The sequence below is a fragment of the Hippoglossus hippoglossus genome, chromosome 11 (assembly GCF_009819705.1).
Source record: "Hippoglossus hippoglossus isolate fHipHip1 chromosome 11, fHipHip1.pri, whole genome shotgun sequence".
Taxonomy (NCBI): Eukaryota; Metazoa; Chordata; class Actinopteri; order Pleuronectiformes; family Pleuronectidae; genus Hippoglossus; species Hippoglossus hippoglossus.
The window spans coordinates 9,703,525-9,724,686 of NC_047161.1; the positions used below are offsets into that span (position 1 = coordinate 9,703,525).

The window sequence follows — 21,162 nt, forward strand, 5'->3', positions numbered from 1 at the left end:
GAAGTATTGGCACTTTTGCATAAGATGTCAGGTACAAATAACCCATGTCTAAATTAAAGTGTTTATTTCTTATGCTCAGTTGTCAGTTTATTAGGAACACCCAGCTCAAACTAATGCAGTCAAACACAACAGTCCTGGATTAAATCCATGAAGGTCAACCAGTCAACCACGCCACAAACTACAGCCTCCATAACAATCATACAGATGAATAATTGCTTCTTTCACACAGGAGAACTTGTGCAGGACTTTGGTGTTAGACTGCATGAATTAAACCTAAGTGTTCTCTGTTCCTCTTCTTTCTTTTCTCACTCTTAAATAAAGATTCAATCTTCAAAATCCTGTACTAGTCAGGTTTAAAACTTGTTGGATAAGTCTGTACATATCATAAGAAAACTTTAACATAGAAGCTTTAATAGTTTCAACTTATATTAAAAAACTTATATTAAAAGCGTAAGTAAAAGCTCAAAGAACAAGCTGATGATCATTTTCACTCAGAAAAAAACATCCTTCTATATGTTCTACATTAAATTTCCAGCAGTAAAAATGAATCACATACACACTTAGATCCATATCTGTTTATAACGCATTTGGAAGCAATAATGAATTCTCTATAAGCTGCAGTTACAGTTTTTATCTGTAACCAATAACTTTTACCACTTTAAATAAATAAATATTAGTTTCTTATTCTGCTGCTGTTGTGAGTTTGCACGTTAGAAACTGTTGGCGCCAAACGTTACTTCCTCTTGCCGCCTCCCTTCTGCCACAGCTCAGGGAGAAGTAGGAAGTGAAGTTGCTGAGTCAGGTCAGGAAAACAGGTGGATCAACATGAGCACGTTTTCAGGTTAGTTGTCTTAAATTTATCTTGAGCTACAAACCAAAGACTGTGGCTGATTCACATCCATTTAAAATGACATAAAGAAATCTTAGGTGATGCAGTTATCAATAACTCAGCTCTGTAGCATCACCTGCTAAGATGAACTTGACAAAACGATGCTAACAGTGAGACAAAATGTTCATAGTTACTGCTAAAATTTTGCTGTTTAGTAAGTGGCAGTATCTTATCATTTTATTATTTTAAACAATTTATGTTACCTTAGTGGAAAACGTCAGAAGTTTTAGCTAAAACCCAGCTAACGCTAGCTTAGCGTTAGCTGGGTTTCCATCTTAGTTAGCCTGAAGCTAACGCTGGTGTTTGAACTGTAGTTTCCATGTGGTCGCTCAGTCGGTGTGGAGACAAAACCGTAGCTGTACAGAAAAGCTTGTGAGTTAACGTCCGCCCAGCTAACTGTTTACCATGTTAGCTGCAAATTAAGAAAACACGTACAAATTAAGAAAACTAAACTAACAATTTAACGACACGTGTGGCAAAACGTCACAACGCAAGCGAATACAGAACGAAACGACTACGGAAATGTTTCCAGGGGACCCAAAAGAGTGATGAACCTGGTTGTAGTTCAATGCTTTGTAAAGTTATTGAAGTCAGCGGTGATGGAACTTCACAAAGCGTTGAACTATAGACAGTTTCGTGACTTTTTTGGGTCCCCTCGAGACATTTTCGTTGTCGTTTTGCTTTTTGCAGTGCGTTTCTGTATTTGCATGTGTTGTGACTTTTTGCAGCGCATGTGTCATCAAATCAATGTTGTTTTTTCTATTTGCAGTGTGTTGAGCTCTCTCGGCCACAGAAGAAATGGCTCATTAGCTAGTTACAAGTTTTTAAGTACAAGTACTAACAAGTTTTCACTCCTCTGACATTTCTTTGTGTTCCACCATTAGGATTCAACCTTGAGGACATGGTTAATGTTACACCACCGAAAACAGGTAACCCAGTCCCAGCTGAATGAAGTAGGCTACTCATGAAACGTTTTAAACAAGGCTGATCGGTTTTTATGTCCTGCTCTGTCAGGTGAAGAACCACAGGAGCCCAAAGTGGAACAGCTGATGAGCAAACTGAGGCGGCTCCAACAAGGTAGAGTTTCACTGACTTTGGATTCCTTCAATTGTCATTAAATCTGATATTTTAAATGGCAGGCGATTTAGAGAAATGTTAGTGGACATGGAGGGTGGATGTTGCTGCAGAGTCTTTAACGACTTACTGCTGGAGCCTGATAATAAGGCCTGAAAATAATATTACAATAATCAAGTCTGGATGTAACAAAGGCGTGGACTAGTTTTTCTGCATCTTTTTGAGAAAGGACATGTCTGAATTTTGAGATGTTACGCAAGTGAAAGAAGGCGGCCCTCGAAAATTTGTTTTAAGTGAGAATTAAAGGACAAATCGAAGATCACTCCCAAGTTCCTGACTGTTTCATTGGAAGCAAGGGCAATGTCGTCTAGCGCAGCTATATCATTAGATAATGTGGCTCTAAGGTGTTTAGGGCCAAGTATTAGAACCTCTGTTTAATCTCAGTTTAATAAGAGAAAATTGCAGGTCATCCAGGTTTTTACGTCCTTGAGACATGCTTGAAGTTTAGTTAATTGATTAAACTGTTCTGGTTTGATTGACAAGTATAACTGGGTGTCATCCGCATAGCAGTGGAAATTTACCGAGTGTGTCCTGATAATGTTTCCTAGTGGATGCATATACAATGAGAATAAAATTGGGCCGAGCACAGAGCCCTGTGGAACACCGTGGTTAACTTTGGTGCGCACAGATGACTCATCATTAACTTGCACGAACCAGTTGAGGGTATAGGCAGCTCTTGCATTTTGGAGGGACTTCTTATATGCTTTAACACTATTTCTCCAGGCTAGGTGATTTTCAACACGGTTGATGGAGCACCACTTCCTTTCTAGTTGTCTTGACGCCTGTTTTAATTCATGTGTGTTGGAATTAACAAGGGAGCTAATTTACAATGTTTTACACGTTTCTTTTATAGAGACGCTATTGAGTCTAATGTTAATCGTAATGACTTTACAGAGCTATCGACAAGATGGTCAATCTCAGTGGAGCTAGAGTTTTAAAAGAATTCCTTGGTTATATCGACAGATAATACGGGTTTAAATGCAATTGGAATTATGTCCTTAAATTTAGCTACAGCACTATCAGGTAGACATCTAAAGAAAGAGTTTTTCATTAGTGGCATATATTCTGATAATGAGAAATCGAAGGTTATTAAATTATGGTCTGATAGAATCGGATTACGTGGAAGTACTATTAGATGTTAAATTTTGACACCGTATGATAGTACAAGGTCAAGTGTGTGGTTACAACAATGAGTAGGTTGGTGTACACACTGACTGAAACCAATTGAGTCTAGTACTGAAATAAATGCTACGCTAAGGCTATCATTATTATTGTCAACATGAATATTAAAGTCACCGACAATAATAATTTTATGTGTGTATCAACTGTACATGACTGGGGGGAGTAGATTCATTTAGGCTGACATATTCATCGGGATGCAGCCAGGTCTCAGTGAGGGACAATAAATCTATTTTTGGATCTGAGACTAGTTCATTTACTAAAATAGCCTTGGACGATAGTGATCTTATGTTTTAAAGTCCACATTTAAAAGTCTTTTGTTTGTTGAGTTGTTGCAGAGGTTGTGTTAATTTTTTATTAGTTTTTTGTGTAGAATTCTCCCTCTGTTAATGTTTGATTTAACTAACTGCAGCTCTGTGTCCTGGTCCCAAATCTGGGTTGTCATTTTATAGGCTGAGTAATATTCCTAGATAAGAGAGCTGCTCCATCCCAAGCGGGATGAACACCGTCTCTCCTAACAAGACCAGGTTTCCTCCAAAAACGTTGCCAATTGTCTACAAAGCCCACATCGCTTACAGGACACCACCTCGACAGCCAGCAGTTAAAGGACAACATGCGGCTAAACATGTCATCACCTGTCGTGTTAGGAAGAGGTCCACAGGAAACGACAGTGTCCGACATCGTTTTTGCAAAAGCACACATCGACTCAACATTAACTTTAGTGACCTCCGACATACGAAGCCGGGAGTCGTTGCTGCCGACGCGAATTACGATCTTACTGTGTTTACGTTTAGCTTTAGCCAGCAGCTTCAGTTTGGAACCGAGTCGCCAATGACCAGAGTTTGCTTCTCAACTAGCGGAGGCTTGTTAAATATGAGATTTTAACTCAGCCAGATGGGGATGTGGGATTTCTATCTTGTCACTGGTTAGTCTTTGGTGGAGCTGCCTTTTCCGCTTCCGCTACTGAATCGCGTTGATTTATTATTTCCTGAATTACGTGAAAATCTGTGTAAACCGACCACATGAACCACGTGTCGTATATTCTAACGACATAACTCGATCGTACACAGTGAAAACGCGTAAAACACGGAGGTCTGAGCTCGAATGAAGTCTTTGGTAAAATGGACCAATTACAAGGCAGGTCGAGCTTCCGTTATGCTAATGAACACGCACTTTCTTTTACGGTTTAAGCGAAACATCCGCATATTGAAGAAAAACACAATAATCTAACTATCAGGATCTGGGTCTAAAGAAAAACGCGTTTAAGCCCATGTAACCGGTAAATATCCAGCACAACCACTGAGAGTTGAACCGTGAGTGAGGTCGCCACACGTACAGATCATAGAGGAACAAGCGCCGTTCAACCAGTATCTTCAGTGAGGTACATCCTTACCTGTTACTCTCTAAGGAGAGTATCAGATCATGATGAGTGGAGAACCATGAGATATGATTAATATCTCCGTCTTGTAGGGAACTGCAACACCCTACAAGATCCATTCTGATCCTTTTTTACAATGTCTAAAAATAAAAAAATAACTTATCAACTCATCAAAATACTACTCTGATGCATTTCACTTCACTCAAACTATTTACACCACTTTTAACTGAAAACAACTTTTTTCCTGCACATCACAATATTTCTTTACATTTATGTACAAACCACAACATTGTACATACTCAGCATTTATTTATTTATTTTTCTTCTATTGCCTCTTTTATATTTGTATTCTCTTGCCTTCCTCATTCTGACCTGCCTGCTGCTGTAACAGCTGAATTTCCCCGGTGTTGGGATCAATAAAGTTTGATCTTATCTTATCTTAACTCAACAATGTCAAATTATGTGACACTGAAAACTAAACAAGTTCTCATTACAACAATATAAATCTAACTCTAATAAGAGTCGGCATGTTTCATTTGCATTGTGTTTTGTTCAAGGTAAACGAGCCCTGGAAGAAGAACTCAAGGAGTTGAAATCAGTCTGTGACTCTTTGCAGAAAGAACTGGCTACTTGTAAGATACACAATCACCACTTATCCTTTGGTTTGAGCCACATGAATTGTGCCCACTGGTTGTATTTGTTGCTGAGATGTTAAAAAGTAGACACATCAACCCTTTACACAATTTGTTTGGTGCCATGTATGATGGCATTTGGTCGTTTTTGCAGTGCAAACTGAAGCTTACCAACTGGAGGGGATCCATAAAGAAAATGAAGGTACGGGTTACGAACTGCTTGTGTGTAGTTGAGTCCTGACAGTTCAGTAAGTATTCAGAAGTCATACCTTTAGTTAAGGTTTAAGTTGAGTATGAAAACAAGTTGTTCATCTCTTGGTAGATGCACCAACAATAGATGTATGAGCACATTTATCACTAATGTTTTCTTCAGAGTTGTGCAGGAAGCTGCAGTTCCAGTGTGAGGAGTCTGAGCAGGACTCTGCCAGGTGAGCTCCGCAGCAGCCAGATTTAGATGATTATTTCATGTCTGAAGAGTTTGGTTCAGTGTTCTGCTGAAGTCTGAACATGATCCTTCCTCACTTTCCCTTCTCCATGTTTTTAGGCCTTAAATGTGTGTTTATGGTGTATAACACTAGATGGCAGTAACGAGTCAGGGCAGCATCCTGAAGATTTGTTTTTCTTCGTTATGTCAGACGTTTCCTGAAGAAATATTAATATATTCTGACTTATTGAAAAAAAACAGTCCTGTTATTGGGTGTGTCAGCTTTTAGATTTTTATTTCCTTGAATAATTGTTCTGTTTATCACAACCTTTTGAATCTTTTGCTAAAGTATCTACTCATAATGTTGAAGCTTGATATTGAGCAACTGAAATAAGAAACGTTTTTATTCAGTGGCATATCCACAATCCAAGCTGGATATTAAAAATAATATATGTATATGTGTGTCTGTAATCACTAAACAACACATTAAAGTTGTTGAGATGATCATAGTTCAAAATAAAACCCCTTTGCCAATTGTAGTGTACACATTGTATTTATATATTGCATTGGGTGATTAATCGTGTGTGTTTTGCAGACAGTTAAATCAGAACAAGAAAAGTGAGGAACTGCTGGAACAGTACAGATGTGAAATCCAGGAATTCAAACTTAAACTCCGGAAGCAGCGGTAATTTAATGGCTGGTGCAGCTAATTGTTTTATTTTGAAAAAGACCCATTGAAGACTTATTCATTGAATATGGGATGTTTATACCTCTTTTTTTTCACGGCAGGATGAAGTTTGAGAAGCAACTTCATCAGCTGATAGAGCAGCATAAGAATCTGCACTCCATCTTTGTAAGTTTTGGTAAAATGAGTAGTGCCTTCCCCCTTATAATACCTCAAATAAAACAATGAAAATGTGACTTGTTAATTTCTGTTCTCCTTCAAATTGTAATATAGTCTCCAGAAAGGCTCCCAGATGAAATACAGAGTATCGAGAGCACAAAAAGTCAACTGACATCAGCTGGTAAGTTCCCACTCAATATCCCTGCACATTCTTCTGTAAGTGAACATGCAATCAAACATTTCCTTTTGAACATGACTATAGTATTTTCCATGTCCAGTCTGTTTGATGTGGTCTTGTTCTGTGACTCTTGTAGAGCAGCTGAAGTTGGCTCAGCTGTTCCACCTCGACGAGGAGCTCGAGGATGTCAGGAAACAGAAGCAGTTGGGAGCAACAGCTGCAGAGACTGTGGAGCAGTAAAACTACATGTGCACTGATGCATTTAGTGAATCAGAGGGAATGGTGACTTGTTTTATCCCCACCGAAAACTCTAGGATTTATACCACTGACCTCAAATTAACATGTTTGCCTACTGAACTCTATTCATTCCTGTGTCATTAGCTATTTTTATCAGAGTAGTGACTGGTTTTATATTCACAGTTCTGTAAAGCATGTGCTTGTTTTTAGATCCAGTTTGTTGTTGGAATATATGAGAATTTCATGTGTTAATGAAATTTATTACGTGAAATATTACATTCTGTGACCAGTGAGTAGATTTTTCAGATAGATAGATGCCAGTAGTTGTATCTTGGTTGCTACAATGTTCATTTTACTCTTAATATTCTGTATTGATATAATATACAGGTGTTCATATATATATAAAAATGTTTGTTTTTTATGTGTTGAGGCATTTTTGTTAAAATTGTCTTATTTTATGTATCTTAAAAAACAACAACAGTAAAGCCATTCAATACAACACACTTGCCTACTGTGCACGTGTGTACACAGCCACATTCAATTTCAGTTTAGACAGATTTAAAAAGATTTAATAAAACACTTTTTGCAGTATTTCAAATACAATGTAATACTCTCTGAGGTTTTAAAAACACATTTACCCTGTACAATTGATTTCCCTTAATGAATTACTTTTTACAGCCAAGACCACATGCTTACAGTTCAAAACTGACATAAGGCACATGGATAGTTACAGCAATGGTGATCTTAATCAAGTTTGTTATTCATAATATCCACAAGCTCTTTTTATATAAATACTGCATGTACAATATAATCCTGCATGGAAAATAGTGTAACCCCTGAAGTGTTAATATAGAAATAGATAACGCCGCAACACGGTTCGATGAGCTGTTGGGCAGCCTGGGAACTGCACCATAGTAAAAGTAAATCTTTGGTTTAACAGTGTGACCAACAAAGGAGTTAAAAGTCCTGTGCAGGGCGTAGTTCTCAGAAGCTGAATGTTTTATATAAGGAGGCATGGCCCTGTTCCAATATGCAAATGTACCTGGCCTTTTATTCTTCCTTTCCTAAGAGATGATGACTAACTCTAAAGTCCAGCAAAGAAAGATAAACAGGCACAGTATTGAAAAATGTAAAAATGGTCTATTTTTTTTTTTTACACAGATTCATGTCACAGGTAAGTACTCAATATTTTTATTTACATTCCAGGAGACAAAGACTGGTACACAAACGTTATTTTAACCCCCCCTCCCTCGATGCAAGCTGAGGCTCCCTCTCTAAATGGTTACTTGACACTTTGGACCCTGAGAAGTGGGCCCACGCCTTAATAGAAAGGTACATAACGCTCTCTTGAGAGGATAAGGTTCATCAGAGGCTTTCAATCAAAACGACTACTGCTGCTGCTGCCTCAGCATTAGATTTACACATTAGAAAACACATTTTCTCAATTTCTGATTTGGTCTCACACTTTATAATTTCACGTACTTGCCCTTAAATGTTCACCCTTCATCGACTCTTATTCAATTTGTCTTCAATCCCTCTTCTTGACTTTCTTGGCTGGGTTAATAATGGTAATGCCCCCGGTGGGTTATTGGCACATGGTGAATCCACTCTCTCACATTCAGGTTCAAACAAGTCCCAGTTACACTTACACACACAGAAACGCACAACACTGGTACCACACTTGTGCAGTGATTTGCTGATGTTTTTTGACTGACGTGTATCTATTTTCTTTTCCAGGGTACAATATGTACTATCTTTCCCTCACCCTGACTCCCTCTGTCACGTTCATACAAGCTCAGTTACAAGTAAAATGCCCAACCTTTTTTCTGGTAGATGCAACATCAGCCCGTGCAGTCAGTTTGAAAGTGGAGTGGCTCGTCTCTCTCTCCCACCATATAAGGTTGAAGTAGTACCAAGTCTTGGCAAATGGGCACATTCCAAACTCAATGACTTTAGTTTGTTTTCAGCATTTTTGTACATACGTGTAGTCTTTTCAAGTTTTATTACTCAGTGTGAAAATCCAGGAAAGGCTGCAGTGTTGAGCCACAGAGGTACTTTGATAGTGTCGCTGGCACAAATGGACAATGGGTCTTTTTGATCATCGTGCATAAATAGTTTCCATTTAAAAGGGCAGCTCCTCCATCTTTCGTTAACCCAGGTTATTCCCCATCTGTTAACAGAACAACAGGTATAACAGTAAATGACACAGAGAATGAACCAACGTTTGTCTCTCTTTACCCTCCACCTCCTCCTCGGTATCGACATTATTGTCGGTCTTCAGAGGAAACTCTGCTCAGGTTAGTGACACTTTAACCAATATACAATGCTCAATTTAAAGTGATGTACTAATCTATAAAAATGATATATGCATATATAAAACAATGAACATTAGCTCGTCCATCAAAATTTATTTTCACAGCTTATAACCCGACACTGTGTCAAATATTCATCGGCCATTACTTGGGAATAAAAACTATTTTCTAACTATACAAAAAACATATTAAAAAACATGATGGGCTTTCCCAAAACACATGATTTCTTATGCACATTTCAAAGTCGGATTTCTCTTTGCAAACTAGCTTAAATTCTGAATTCAAAGGCAAAATTTATATGCATAACTAAATATGATTTTAAACATATATGGCTCATAAGTAGCAAAGACATTGTTCTCACATTTTACTCTAATTGCACCAGATACTATACTGCTGTAGTAGATTATTGTAGTAAAACAGAATTTTGTCTGTATTTTGAATATGTGGCTTTTTTGTAACATAATTCAGTCGAAACCCACAATCCGACTACTACATTTACTACTTTTCATAACACTTAACGTATTTGTCATATTTCTTTCTACACTATCCCTCCACACAACAAACATCATCCTTGCAGTGATAGACTACCTCAAAGCGGCTGTAGACCTTCTTCTCCTTCCTCATACTCTCTATCCTCTTCAGCAATCCCTCCCGCTCCTGGACGTTACCCGCCGGCCGCAGAAATCGATTCCTTTTTGCGTTCTCCAGCGCCTTCTCCGCGGCATTTTTATCTCTGTCTGCTTGCGCTTCCTCCCGCTCTTGACGGTTTTTCTGGCTGTTGGCCGAGATCTGCTCCAGAATGACTTTGGTGTCGTCTCGCAGGTTGCTATTGAACAAAACAGAGCTGCCCGGGGCCTGGTACCGGGACGAGCCTGACGTCCCCGTCAATGTCTTGTGATTTGCTGTAGTTTGGTCGGTAGTGGTAGATGCTGTGCCATGAGCTGATGAACTCTGCTTTGTGCTTGAATCTTCAGTGACCTCTTTGACTATGCTCATGCCCTTATCATCTCCTGAAGATTTCTTCTCTTTTTCCTTCGGCCCAAGGAAACCTTTTAGCCTCTGTGTCTGCTTCTTGAGGAAGTCGAGTGTTTTACCCTCACCCTTTCCCTCACCAAGTGTATTGATGGATGTATTCGATCCCATAACTTTATGGAGACCGTCCTTGGAATCACCATATGTTAGAGTTGAAGAGCTATGAGAGCGGGTCTTTTTGAATTCACTCTTCTCTGCATCTGTGGCGTCTGTGGTCAGAACATCCTCACCACTGGAGATGCGACGATGGCTCAGTCCTTTGAATTTCAGCTGATCCCTTTTGAAGAGCTTCGGTGAAGGAAGAGGCTTTAGTGACTTGAATATATCCTTCTTCAGACCCTCTGAGCCGTTCTCCTCTTTCTGGGTCTGAGATGTCTCTGAAGTCGTCACGCGGACAAAAGGCTTGGGACAGATTATAGAAGGTTTTAAGGAACTAATTGAGGGTCTGCAAGTCAGCTCTGCTAGCTTTGAGGAGATGTCTGGCTTCTTTGGTTCAGGTTCTGCTGAGCTGATGGAGACAGTTGAGATTTTCATAGTTGTAGTTGTTATCGGAGGTTTTTCAGAGAGGTCTGGCTTCTTTTCAGCTGGCTCTGGGGCTATTAGTGCTGATTCTGTATCCATCTTTGGAGCTTTTCTTCTGGCAGCCAATTCTTTGAAATACTGTAGTCGACTGGCCGGGTCATTAACGTTCAGAGATGATGATGTTGTGACTTCAGATCTTTCATTGGTTGTGGTTGTCTTTACATCCTTGTTAGGTTTCTGAAGTTCCTCTTTTGCTTTAATCTCAGCTTTCAATCGCATCTCCTTCTCCTCTTCCTTCTTCTTTTCTTCTTTCTCTTTCTCCCTCTCCTGATCTTTTTCCTCAACCATCTTTCTCCATTCAAAAGGCTCACGAGTCAATGACCTTCTCTTTTCAAGGATCTGGGCCACAATCGAGGAGGTGCGCACTTTGTCTAACTCCTCATCTTCCTCTGTGGCTGGTTTTAATCCCAGGGTACCACTGTGCATCTCAGCTTTGGAAGATGAGAAAATTAGCGAAGAACGGAGACGAGAGCTACGTTGAAGCAGTGGATTGACACGTGAACGAAACGAATCGTGTTTGGACAGGAAGAGATCTGGAGGCTCTTTCACCTCAACATCCACACCCACCTCCCTTGCCCTCTGTGGATCTCTCTCCACCTCCAGTGCATATGGCTTCAAGTCACTGACTGAGGGGTTCGGATCCTTGGTTGTTGTTGAGTCTTTGTTGCTGCTCTCAGGTAATTTGGGCTTTCCAAAGCGTGGTCTCAGGATGTCTGGTCTTGGCTTAGAAGGAATGGTAGGTGGCTCCTTTATTCCAAAGCGAGGACCTGAATTTTCCGCAGCAGCGGTGGGCTGCTGATCTTCAAATGCATCAGGCCCCAGTGGTTGAGGCAGGCCTTCTTCTCCTCCGTCCTCATACGCACTAAGATAGGAGTGGATTCTCCAACTCCTTAGGCCATGCCTAACACTTGGATCTTCATCCTGCTCTTGATCAGATTGTTTGAAAAACTGTTTCTTTTCTGGTGGGTGGGGCTGTGTAGGTGAGCTCTGGCAGGCATAAGCCTGACCTATTGTTGGCCTCTTATGGGCAGAGCCTCCTCCATATCTTCCAGCTACTGGAGGCCTCTGGTGACCCTCAGATCCTTTCAAGTCCTCAGATGAAAAGTAGTCATAGTTTCCCGGTGGAGGCTCCTGATCTGAGCGATAGCTTGAGTTTGAATACTGGTCAATGGAGAGGTTTGAAGGACGCCTTAGGAGTCTGTCGTAATTTCCGTGGCCAGAATCTGGCCCAGGCCCTTCACTGTAGAAATGGCTACTTTGGGTATGCTCCCTGTAAAGAAATGACAGTTATGGTTATTTGTATGATTATGAATTGTGCTCACATAAGAGAACGACTGTGAATTGATCAGATACAAAACAGTTTAGGTATTAAAGTGCGACTACCTGTGAAAGTCTGTCTCATCCAGATTATTCATGACCCTGCTCTTCATGTATTGCCTTGAAGATGTGTAGCTTTCCTGGGTTCCCTCTGCATAGCTGTGCCTCTTGAAGCCAGTGGCACTCACCTCCATCTGCTTGGAAACTATGGATCTTCCCTGCTCCAGGTAGGACTGCTGCATACGAAACTGTTGCTGAGAATACTTCCCAATTGTAATTCCTGCACCAGGTTCAACGGTATGACGAAATGGGTCGTTCCTCCGGAAGGGAAGTGCAAGGTTCCGATCAGATTCTCCATAGGGGAATGCAGAAGAAAGCTCAGGCTGCCTACGAAAACCTATTGGGTTACGCAAAGACTGGGTCCTCTTCAAACCAAACTGGCTGCCAAGGTAACTGCTGGTGTCAGGTTTAGTAAGTGCTCCATTCGACGGGTCAATGACTAGAGGCTCTGACTGAGCAAAGAGGATGCGGAACTCTTCATCAAAGGTGGAAACCAGCTCCCCAAGGAAGAGGTGGGCAATGCAGCGGTGGATCTTCTCATAGGACCACATGAAACTGACAGAGAAGAAGTTGTGTTTACAGATTGAAGCGCATGGTAGTCTTGGCAATTGAGTAGACTCATTGTTAGCGCAATTAACCGACTCACCTGTAGTTCCCACAGATTACAGCCCCACAGTCTACCAACAGGAAACGATCTTTCACTTGTCCCTTGAATGATTTGCCCGTCCGGGAGTAATAGGTTGTTCCTGCCACAATCCTGACACGCATCATCTATAAAACCCCAAAAATCATGCGTACAAGCCTTAGTAAAAATGATGTGTTCCAAGTTAGTAAAAATAACAATAAATGCCACAGGATTGCCAGGTATTTGTAAAATCTTTTGACAAATTGTTACGTGAAGCCAAACTCACAGGTATTAAGTCCAGGTTGACTTTGCAGTTGATGACCATAGACACAAAGTGATGGGCTTCCTGCTCATCCAGCAGAATGTAAACAGGAACGTGGCGAGCTGCTGCGTCCAAGAGGTCAGCAAAAATGTCAATGTCAGTAAAGATGTCCATCACCACGGCAATAACCTGAAACAGAAGAGCAAACAAACTAGTCAAGGTTTGTTCAGTATAATATGGTCTTTTGTATTCTGGCTATACATTTACACAATATAGTATAAACAGGTTTACAACATATTGTACAAGGGTTAGAAAAAATTTAGTTTAGCCCTTTATAATCAATGAATAACACCTCGCAGAAAAACACAGTATCAGTCATACGTTTTTTACAACACCCCAATTCTTCCAGTTTTTATTGGCTTTTCAGCAGTTTAAGTCCAGTGAATAATGGTACAAAGGTAAGCTGTTAACTGCGATATAAAAAAAGGTTAAGATCAACAACTGAAACATCATGTCGATTTAATAGAAGTTGGGCCTTTTTCAGGGATTAACAAATTGGTTGCCTTGAAAGTTAATGCAAACAATTCCTACAGGTGTTCCAACATATGTTATTGACTAACAACCCCACTGTACTAAGGCAGTGTGGGACAAAACCATGTTACTACACCCTCTGGTGCATTATCCGAACAATCCTGTAGGATGTAGTGTTGTGAGGACAAAGACGAGACACAAAGGAAGACAGACTGGTTTTTCAGACTGGTCGGTCAGGGCTTCAGCCTGCAGCGACACAATGACCCCGAACATTAGAAGAGAAGAACGACATGGTGACTTCAAAAGGTCCCAGCAGCCTCATTAAGCTGGTTTGGGATCAGCTGGACAGAAAGTGAAAGCAAAGCAACCTACAAGTGTAAGATATTAGTGGGAACTTGTACAAAAGTATCAATTTCCATTGTAGGAAGAATGATACAAGTGTGTCTGGCGGCTGAATGAGTCAGAAATACAGATTAGATGTAGGATTTAAGATTGCCCTTATTCCTCGTCTTTAAAGGTATTATTTATTTATTCTTTGTTTTAATTTCAGAGAGAAGTTAGACTCTGTACATTTTGGCAATAAAAGAAAATGATTTACAAACTTAAACAAAATACTTTTACAATTAATAACTTACATTTGAAAACACAATTCATTCACCAATTGAGTTTTTTTTTTTTCAGTGAACTGGAAAAATGTAGGCAATCTAAAACAAAATTTGCATTTAACTGTGCAAAGAGCATCAGCAAGACAATCTGTTCGAAATGTATATACCAAACCTGGGCTAGTAGGATTAATGACTCCTGTCTCTAAGAACCTTTGTCCTTTGTGTATATTTTGAAACACTTCACTTTGTGCATGTAAGTGACACCCTCGTAAATTCTGTCCAAAGTAAAAGCGTCAGACCTAAAATCCAGACACAGACAGACATGGAGGGAGGACAGCATCATGACCCACCACACCGACAGGTTTGACTGCTCGTGACATTTGGCATACATTGTGGGTTAATTGTATTTTTATTTTAGCCAAAGGCCAACCACTTAGAAAAATCATCTGAAAGGGAGTGGTGGCAGTGGCAGATAAAAAGTAAGATTAAACAAACAAAAGCAGCTTTCAGACATGCACTGAACTGCGCAGTTCCTCTGTATTTTCTCCGGAGGGGGTGCATGTGTCAACGCAACATTTTCGAGTGAGACGCTCCACAGTCTCTGAAATCCAGGAGAAGTCGTTGTGAGAACACAGCAGGGGATCCCCCGCTGTGTTCTCCGAGTTAAAACCTGATGTGTACAGTACATACTGATAAGACAGAGAAAGAGGATGGCGTGTTGATTTACTATGTTGTGTGTTTCCCACCCATCCGCGTAGATCAGACATTAGAAGAAGTGTACACACCCCTACACATTAAAACAGACAGTATGAAGCATGTCTAAATTTGGGCGCATTAAATGAATTTGTATTTATTTAAGTTCACTACTTTGATCTCGACTTCAGATGCCATCTTTTGATCAGGAATACCTGTTGAAAGCAAACTGGTTATGCAAGTCTGTCGTCTCAAACGTACCCCTCCCTTTTACTCACTTGACGTGCATTCTTGATGAGTCTCCTGGCATGCTCCTTGATGCTTGGCATGTCTGGGTCGGAGGGGTTGACCAGAGTCGTGACCTCTGTGGGCCCAACAAAGCTGGGCTGAGGCCAGCCCAGGTCCAGCCCCGGGGCAGCCAGGTCGGACTGCATGGGCCAGTAGGTGTCGGAGGAGCCATCGGGCTCAAGAGGTCCCTCATGGTATGTCAGCTCTGGTAAGCTGGAGCTCTGACTGGGCACCTGGATTGTGGACTTGATGAATTCAATTTCTGGCTGCGCCAAGAAACTGACCACTTCTGCTGCCTGGAGGAACTCATAGTACCCCTGGTGTGACAGGAGACACATCCAAATTGATCACGTCATAAATTCTAACATGGCATTTCATTTAAAACTATCATACACAAATAAAAGGCACAATTTGGAAACTGCAGTCTTACCTGTATATCGTTTTCTATTAGGGCATCGATAGCTAGGCGGTACTCCTCGCGGTAGTGGGGGGGCAGGAAGTTCGGATCAAGGGGGTTGTCGCCTATGGAGGAACACTGAGATCGGTGCGTCATGGTTGAAAATTTACCCAAGGGGGGGATTCAGATGAGGTGAGGTTAGGGAAGAGGAATTTGAACCTGTGCAAAAAATACAGAAAACAGGAAAAGGTAAATGCACAAGGAATTTACCCCAACAGCTGCACAGCCCGTTTTTGTGGTTTAGAGAAATATCATATAGTATTCTCGAATGTCAAAGCTACAACAATAAAATATTTCCATGTTCAAGTCATATTGCTTTAGTCGCTGCAAATACTCTGAACTCCTCTGTCTATGATATTCAACAAAATACACTCATATTTCAACTAAATTTCTTTCAGGCAATGAGAGGAAGAAAACTATTTGTGTGTAAGGATACACAAGCAGACAGGTTACCGCTGACCTCCTACACCAAGTGTCAATTGTCTCTGAGTCAAAGCCTGTGTAGTCAGTTTAACGAATACTCCTTTCAAATTAGCACACACACCTTTACCAGTAAACAACACCACATGATTACACTCCAGCAGTGTCATGTCTGTTTTCTGTATTCTACTGTGAGGCTGGTGGTTTGGCATTAATACCACGTGAATACATCATAGAAATTGTATGCATCAAAAATAACTTCACAACATGTGTTTGACTTGATGACATCGGACAATAATAAAGAACAATACAAAATATCTGAGCTTATTGCGCAATGCATGGCATCTTATATTTTATTTTATTTTATAGTTAGACTGTGATTCAAAGTTAAATTGACTTACTTCTCATTCACGGCCTCAGTTTAATTTGATGTTGTTTGACATGACATTAAAACTTTAATCAGCAATAAAATATCCTGTGAGAGCGATTAACTGAAATTCAATCTGGCTTTTTGAGAAAACCACATTAAATATAAGAGTGGAAGAAATAAACAACAGGACATGGAACGTACATGTGGGAGGAAGAGAAAGAAGAATTTCAAGTTAAAGAAAAGGGACACATGAAGAGAGAGGAGGGAACGGCACGAAGAGCTGTAAAGACAGGTTCTCTCATATCTTCGATCAGAGAACTCGTCTGGTGCGTCATGCTTCAAGCTGCTGCTCAGGCCCTTATCCCCCAAAAACATATTATGGCCAGTCAGTTATGGCCAAAAAATTGACTGAGGAGAGAACGATGAGTTTGTTATTAGTTATGTCATCATCACTTGAACGTTGGAACACTGTTGCGTAAGAATTTATGAATGTGTGATTGTTTGGGTGGATTAGTGAGCAGGGGGAGTTAAGGATTCACTCAGCAGATCGTCAGAGCTGAGGGACGACTTCTCCAGTGATGCACGTGAAATATCATGGAAGGAGGTTTTAAACTCATGTGATACATCACCAACAGTAAAACAAAGTCCCGGTTAGAAAAACAGGTCCGAGCTCCAGAGAAAACTATGTCTCGCCCCTTTTTTGTAACAGCCAATCGCTTGTTGAACAGAGAAACATTGCAAGTCGGCCGTGTTGTTTTCCTGATGCAAGCGAGCGGTTGAAGTTGGTAACAGTTTTAACAATTGGGGGCAGTGGGAGGAAGAGGAGGAGAACAAAGAAAAGTGAGATGCATCAACTGTATTTAAAAAAAAACATTGGACATTAAATTTTGCATTTTCTCATTGGCTCTGGATTAGTTCGTAAAAGAGGTTGGTGTTGTGAAACCTTGCACCTGCCTAGTGGAAGTGTAACTAGTGGAGAAAAGAGCGTTTTAAGCCTCATGTTGATGCAAACTTATCAAACTTTGAAAGCAATTTTCTATACATGTAGGTTTGTTTGGTGTTGGTGGCCTGGATATGGGGGCCTGACCTTGTTATCCTGAACATAACAGTAAAGATGGCTGCTCAGTGGTGAAACCGACCTATAAGCACCAAGGTGTTGTGCACCATCAACTGAGCCAACCAGGACAACCCCTCATTGATATTTCATGTGGTCCTGACAGCTGCACAGTGGTTGGATCATCTGAGGGGTTAACACACCAAACTGGACGTGTTCAGTACTGCTGGTTAAGATACTTGTTGAGGAATGTCTCAGGAATTGTGGTTGACTGACGGCATAATTAGGGTGTGTGTGTGTGTGTGTGTGTGTGTGTCTGTGTGTGTGTGTGTGTGACCTTGGGTCTGAGTGGGAAGGTGAGTAGGAGTTTTTTAAGGTGTTACGTACTTTTAAAAGTGTGTGTGTATGTTTTTGTAAACTTCCACACACTCTTTGGTAATCTGAAAAGGGCCCAAGTCCCGACCTGCAATCACTAGGACAACCCGGTTTAGTCAGAGGTCTTGTGAGTCACCCAGCAGCCCGGCCTGGCCTGGGGACACTGCTCTGTGGTGATTCATCTGCTGGCTAAAATGGCTGACATCCTGTTTTCCTTATTCATTTCTAGCCATCATAATTAGCTCTTTGCGGTGTGCTGTTCCGCTTTCCACTGTTTCATGGTGGATGTGACGGCACGCTGGCCACGCATGCAGGGAATCATTTGACTCACGCCAAGTTTCTACGAGTCACGAGCACTTGCGTTCTTTATTTTAAAGTAATCAAACCGCCTGGGGACTCATCTGTACAGAATCACATACCTGCGATGTCATAAACTGAGAGATGTGCACCTGCCTGTCAAAAGCAGCTAGAAACCCCTGCGAGTGCGTTCATGAAGCGGTTAGTAAGGCCGCTATTGTCTTTCAGTTAGGAAATAGGAAAGCTCACAGGAAGTCAGGGACCAGTGCAAATCAGCCCTGTGGGTGAATATGAGACATCAAGAGCACAGCAGCAATAAGCAGAGCCCAGGGGTGTCTTATTCACCCGGCCGACCTGTAGGTCAGAGCAGGATGAAGGAGAACAGCACAACGCAAGAGGCCCGGCAGACTCCCTGTATCTCACCTGGCCGACAGGTAGGATATTCAAACAAATATGTCTGCTTTGTTTGTTGTTATAGCAACTGAATCAAACTGAAGAAAGTGTCACATCACGGTGGGGATCTTCCTCTCGCTCTCTCTACCTTCCGCCTGTAGTTATGAAACTTACTGTTGCCCGCACAAGGACGAGCCCATAAACACTAAACCGCATTGAAACACTAAACCGCCACAGGACAGGTGGGCGGCAAACCAACTGCATATACTGGTGCCTGAAAAATCCAATATTCAGATGCAGCCAAGGTTTGCTCACCGAGCGTGTTAACGGCTCATTCCCAGCATTCCTGCAAAAACTCAGACATGAGGAGGGGTGAGGGAGGAGAAGTTTAATGTCTTGACATGTGAATCGAGAGAATTAAGCCTGAGGAGGCGCAAACTTTTCAAAAAACAGTTTTCACCAATCTCTCTGCGTCACACACCTATCTGAACACACCTCACTAAACAAACACTTAGATTGATCCGGCATTCCCCTTAAGTCGATTCGTTTTGTGTGATAATTCGGTGTAAAAATACCTGAGAACAGGTTTGGAAGGAAGAGCCAGTTGTGGCCTGATGCTCCTGTCACGACCTTTCAGTGCCACGTTTTGTCAGATGAACACACACACAAACATGAGATAAGAGCAAACAGAGCAGCGAGCGAAGCTTGTGTATCATCTCCCATCAGTGAATGCCGCACAAAAGACAGCTCAAGGTCAGGCGAATGCGTTCTGCATGTGTGAAAACACACGTTGGAGTGTATCCTCCCTTTTTTCTAACCAGCAGCAGTGCAAGAAAAACAGGTCCACTGACGTCCTCGTAACTTTTTCCAAATGCCTAAATTCTGCGGTCAGCTCGAGCAGAAAGGAAAGCAGAATTGTTTTCACATTGCTTTCCATTCACTATTGTTTGCACGATTCTAAAGAAGATGCTGACCCCTTAATGAACGGGCTGCAGCCTTGGCCATATGGATAGTGTGACAGGGTGAAATCTGTAATAAGAAGCGCACATGCACCACAAGAAAGAGCTGGCACGAAAAACTTTTCCCTCCAAATTATAAACACATGTTGGTCTATTCCATCTCAGTGACTCACTGAACGAAGTTAGGCACAGCTTTTAAAAAGTTAAATCAGTTTGATCTTTTTTGCTTGTAAAGTTATAGTCAGAGCCTATAGGGCGACAGCAGCTTCTTCTTCTTCTCCTCCTTGTTCAACATAGTGTGATCAGTAGGCCAGGGATGGATATTATCTCACCATTTATCCTCAGGTTGGCCTAATGACAGTGGCGCACAAAGCATTGTGCAACCGAGCCACTGCACACGCTTGTAAAAATGTCCCTGCCTTTTCAAGCACAACTCATCACCCACGGCTCCCCTGCAGCACAACACAGACAAAGCCCTCCTCAGTCTCAAACCATGTTATTTCTCAAAGTGGCAGTTTCCCCCCACCCCCCCCCTCTCTCTCTCTCTTCAGTGTCTTCAGAGCACTGTGGAAAGTGGGCAGCACAGCTTGTCGGAGCCAGCCAACATGGAGCCTTCTGTGTGTTTAAGTCTGTTTCAACAATGCTGATCAGGGTTTTTTCCTCCACAGCAGCTACCTGGATGACTTAATCCTCCGAAAACAACAGGCTGCCTGTGAGGAAAGTCACCTGCTCACCACTCACATTACTGGAGTGACAGATAGAAAAAAAAGAATAGAACAGACATGACAAGACAGTTGGAAGAGGATCAAATACAGTGGAATAGCAGAGAGCAGGACACAGTTTTAGCAGGGACTAAAAGAAGACAGGACACAATAGAATAGCATAGGAGAATAGTCTGAATGGATAGAATGAAACCGTCTACATGTATGGAATAGAATAGAATAGAATAGAATAGAACAGATCAGAACAGAACAGAACAGAACAGAAAAGAATAGAATAGTGTTTGTTTGAATAGGACAGGAGGATAGTCTGCATGTATGGAGTAAAATAGAATATAATAGAACAGAACAAAACAAAACAAAACAGAACTGAATAGAATAGAATAGAATCGTGTTTGTTTGAATAGATCAGGACAGGAGGTTAGTCTACTGTGTATAGAATAGAATCGTGTTTGTTTGAATATGACAGGAGACTAGTCTACATGTATAGAATATAATTGAACACAACTAGAATAGAATATAATAAAACAGTATAGAGAGGAATAGATAGTGATAGAACGTCTTTATCCCAGGTTGCACACTTCCTCTTTACTTCCACTTCGTACCTCCTGGAACTTCGCTGCAGAACTCGTCCCCTCTTTGTGTTTGTGCCTTGAGAAGCTCGGCGTCGCCTTCTCTGGTGAAACTGCCGGTGCGCGTCTCTTTCCCTCCGTCGCCTGCGTCCGTGCGTCACATTCCTCGGATCGGGGTCGGATCTCCCGCCCTGACCCCCCCGACGTGTGTGCAGCCTTCCACCGGCACCAGGGTCTCCTGAGCTCCAGGCTCGGGGCTGAGCGCTTCACTCGGCGGTGTGGGAACCTCCGGGAGCCGCCGCCACTAAAGGGACGGAGCTGAAAGAGGAAGAAGAGGGCGCAGG

General features: G+C 41.6%; 2 protein-coding genes and 1 non-coding gene across 6 annotated transcripts; 2 read left to right on the forward strand and 1 right to left on the reverse strand.

The window, feature by feature from the left end:
- The first annotated feature begins 720 nt into the window (after positions 1-720).
- On the forward strand, positions 721-20,696 carry si:ch211-199g17.9 (uncharacterized protein LOC108180085 homolog). 4 transcript variants are annotated; one of them, XM_034599252.1, is made up of 11 exons: positions 721-841; positions 1,774-1,818; positions 1,904-1,966; positions 5,138-5,212; positions 5,367-5,414; positions 5,586-5,640; positions 6,232-6,321; positions 6,426-6,489; positions 6,595-6,661; positions 6,795-6,894; positions 20,196-20,696. In XM_034599252.1, exons 1-11 carry the CDS (start codon positions 826-828, stop codon positions 20,311-20,313), a joined length of 741 nt encoding a protein of 246 aa, XP_034455143.1. In that variant the 5' UTR covers positions 721-825; the 3' UTR covers positions 20,314-20,696. The 4 variants fall into 4 exon arrangements, with proteins under 4 accessions (XP_034455143.1, XP_034455146.1, XP_034455144.1 ...); XM_034599255.1 differs by having other exon boundaries at positions 6,800-6,894; positions 20,196-20,321; XM_034599253.1 differs by lacking the exon at positions 1,904-1,966.
- LOC117771191 lies at positions 4,573-4,705 on the forward strand. Its single transcript, XR_004615543.1, has one exon. It is a non-coding gene; the product is annotated as a U8 small nucleolar RNA (small nucleolar RNA).
- Positions 8,722-21,118, reverse strand: fam83hb (family with sequence similarity 83 member Hb). The gene is made up of 8 exons (XM_034599249.1): positions 20,852-21,118; positions 15,633-15,818; positions 15,193-15,519; positions 13,110-13,274; positions 12,845-12,969; positions 12,205-12,753; positions 9,796-12,091; positions 8,722-9,065 (listed from the first exon to the last, which is right to left on the reverse strand). Exons 2-8 carry the CDS (start codon positions 15,753-15,755, stop codon positions 9,045-9,047), a joined length of 3,606 nt encoding a protein of 1,201 aa, XP_034455140.1. The 5' UTR covers positions 15,756-15,818; positions 20,852-21,118; the 3' UTR covers positions 8,722-9,044.
- Positions 21,119-21,162: the final 44 nt, after the last annotated feature.

Coding starts and splice junctions, on each gene's coding strand:
- si:ch211-199g17.9 (XM_034599252.1), top strand. Junction 6,662..6,794: donor AAGTCAACTGACATCAGCTG/GTAAGTTCCCAC, acceptor TGACTCTTGTAG/AGCAGCTGAAGTTGGCTCAG. Junction 6,895..20,195: donor GCTGCAGAGACTGTGGAGCA/GTAAAACTACAT, acceptor TTTCCTCCACAG/CAGCTACCTGGATGACTTAA.
- fam83hb (XM_034599249.1), bottom strand. CDS start 15,755: ATGACGCACCGATCTCAGTGTTCCTCCATAGGCGACAACCCCCTTGAT. Junction 15,520..15,632: donor TAATAGAAAACGATATACAG/GTAAGACTGCAG, acceptor CTGTCACACCAG/GGGTACTATGAGTTCCTCCA. Junction 13,275..15,192: donor TCATCAAGAATGCACGTCAA/GTGAGTAAAAGG, acceptor CTTCTGTTTCAG/GTTATTGCCGTGGTGATGGA.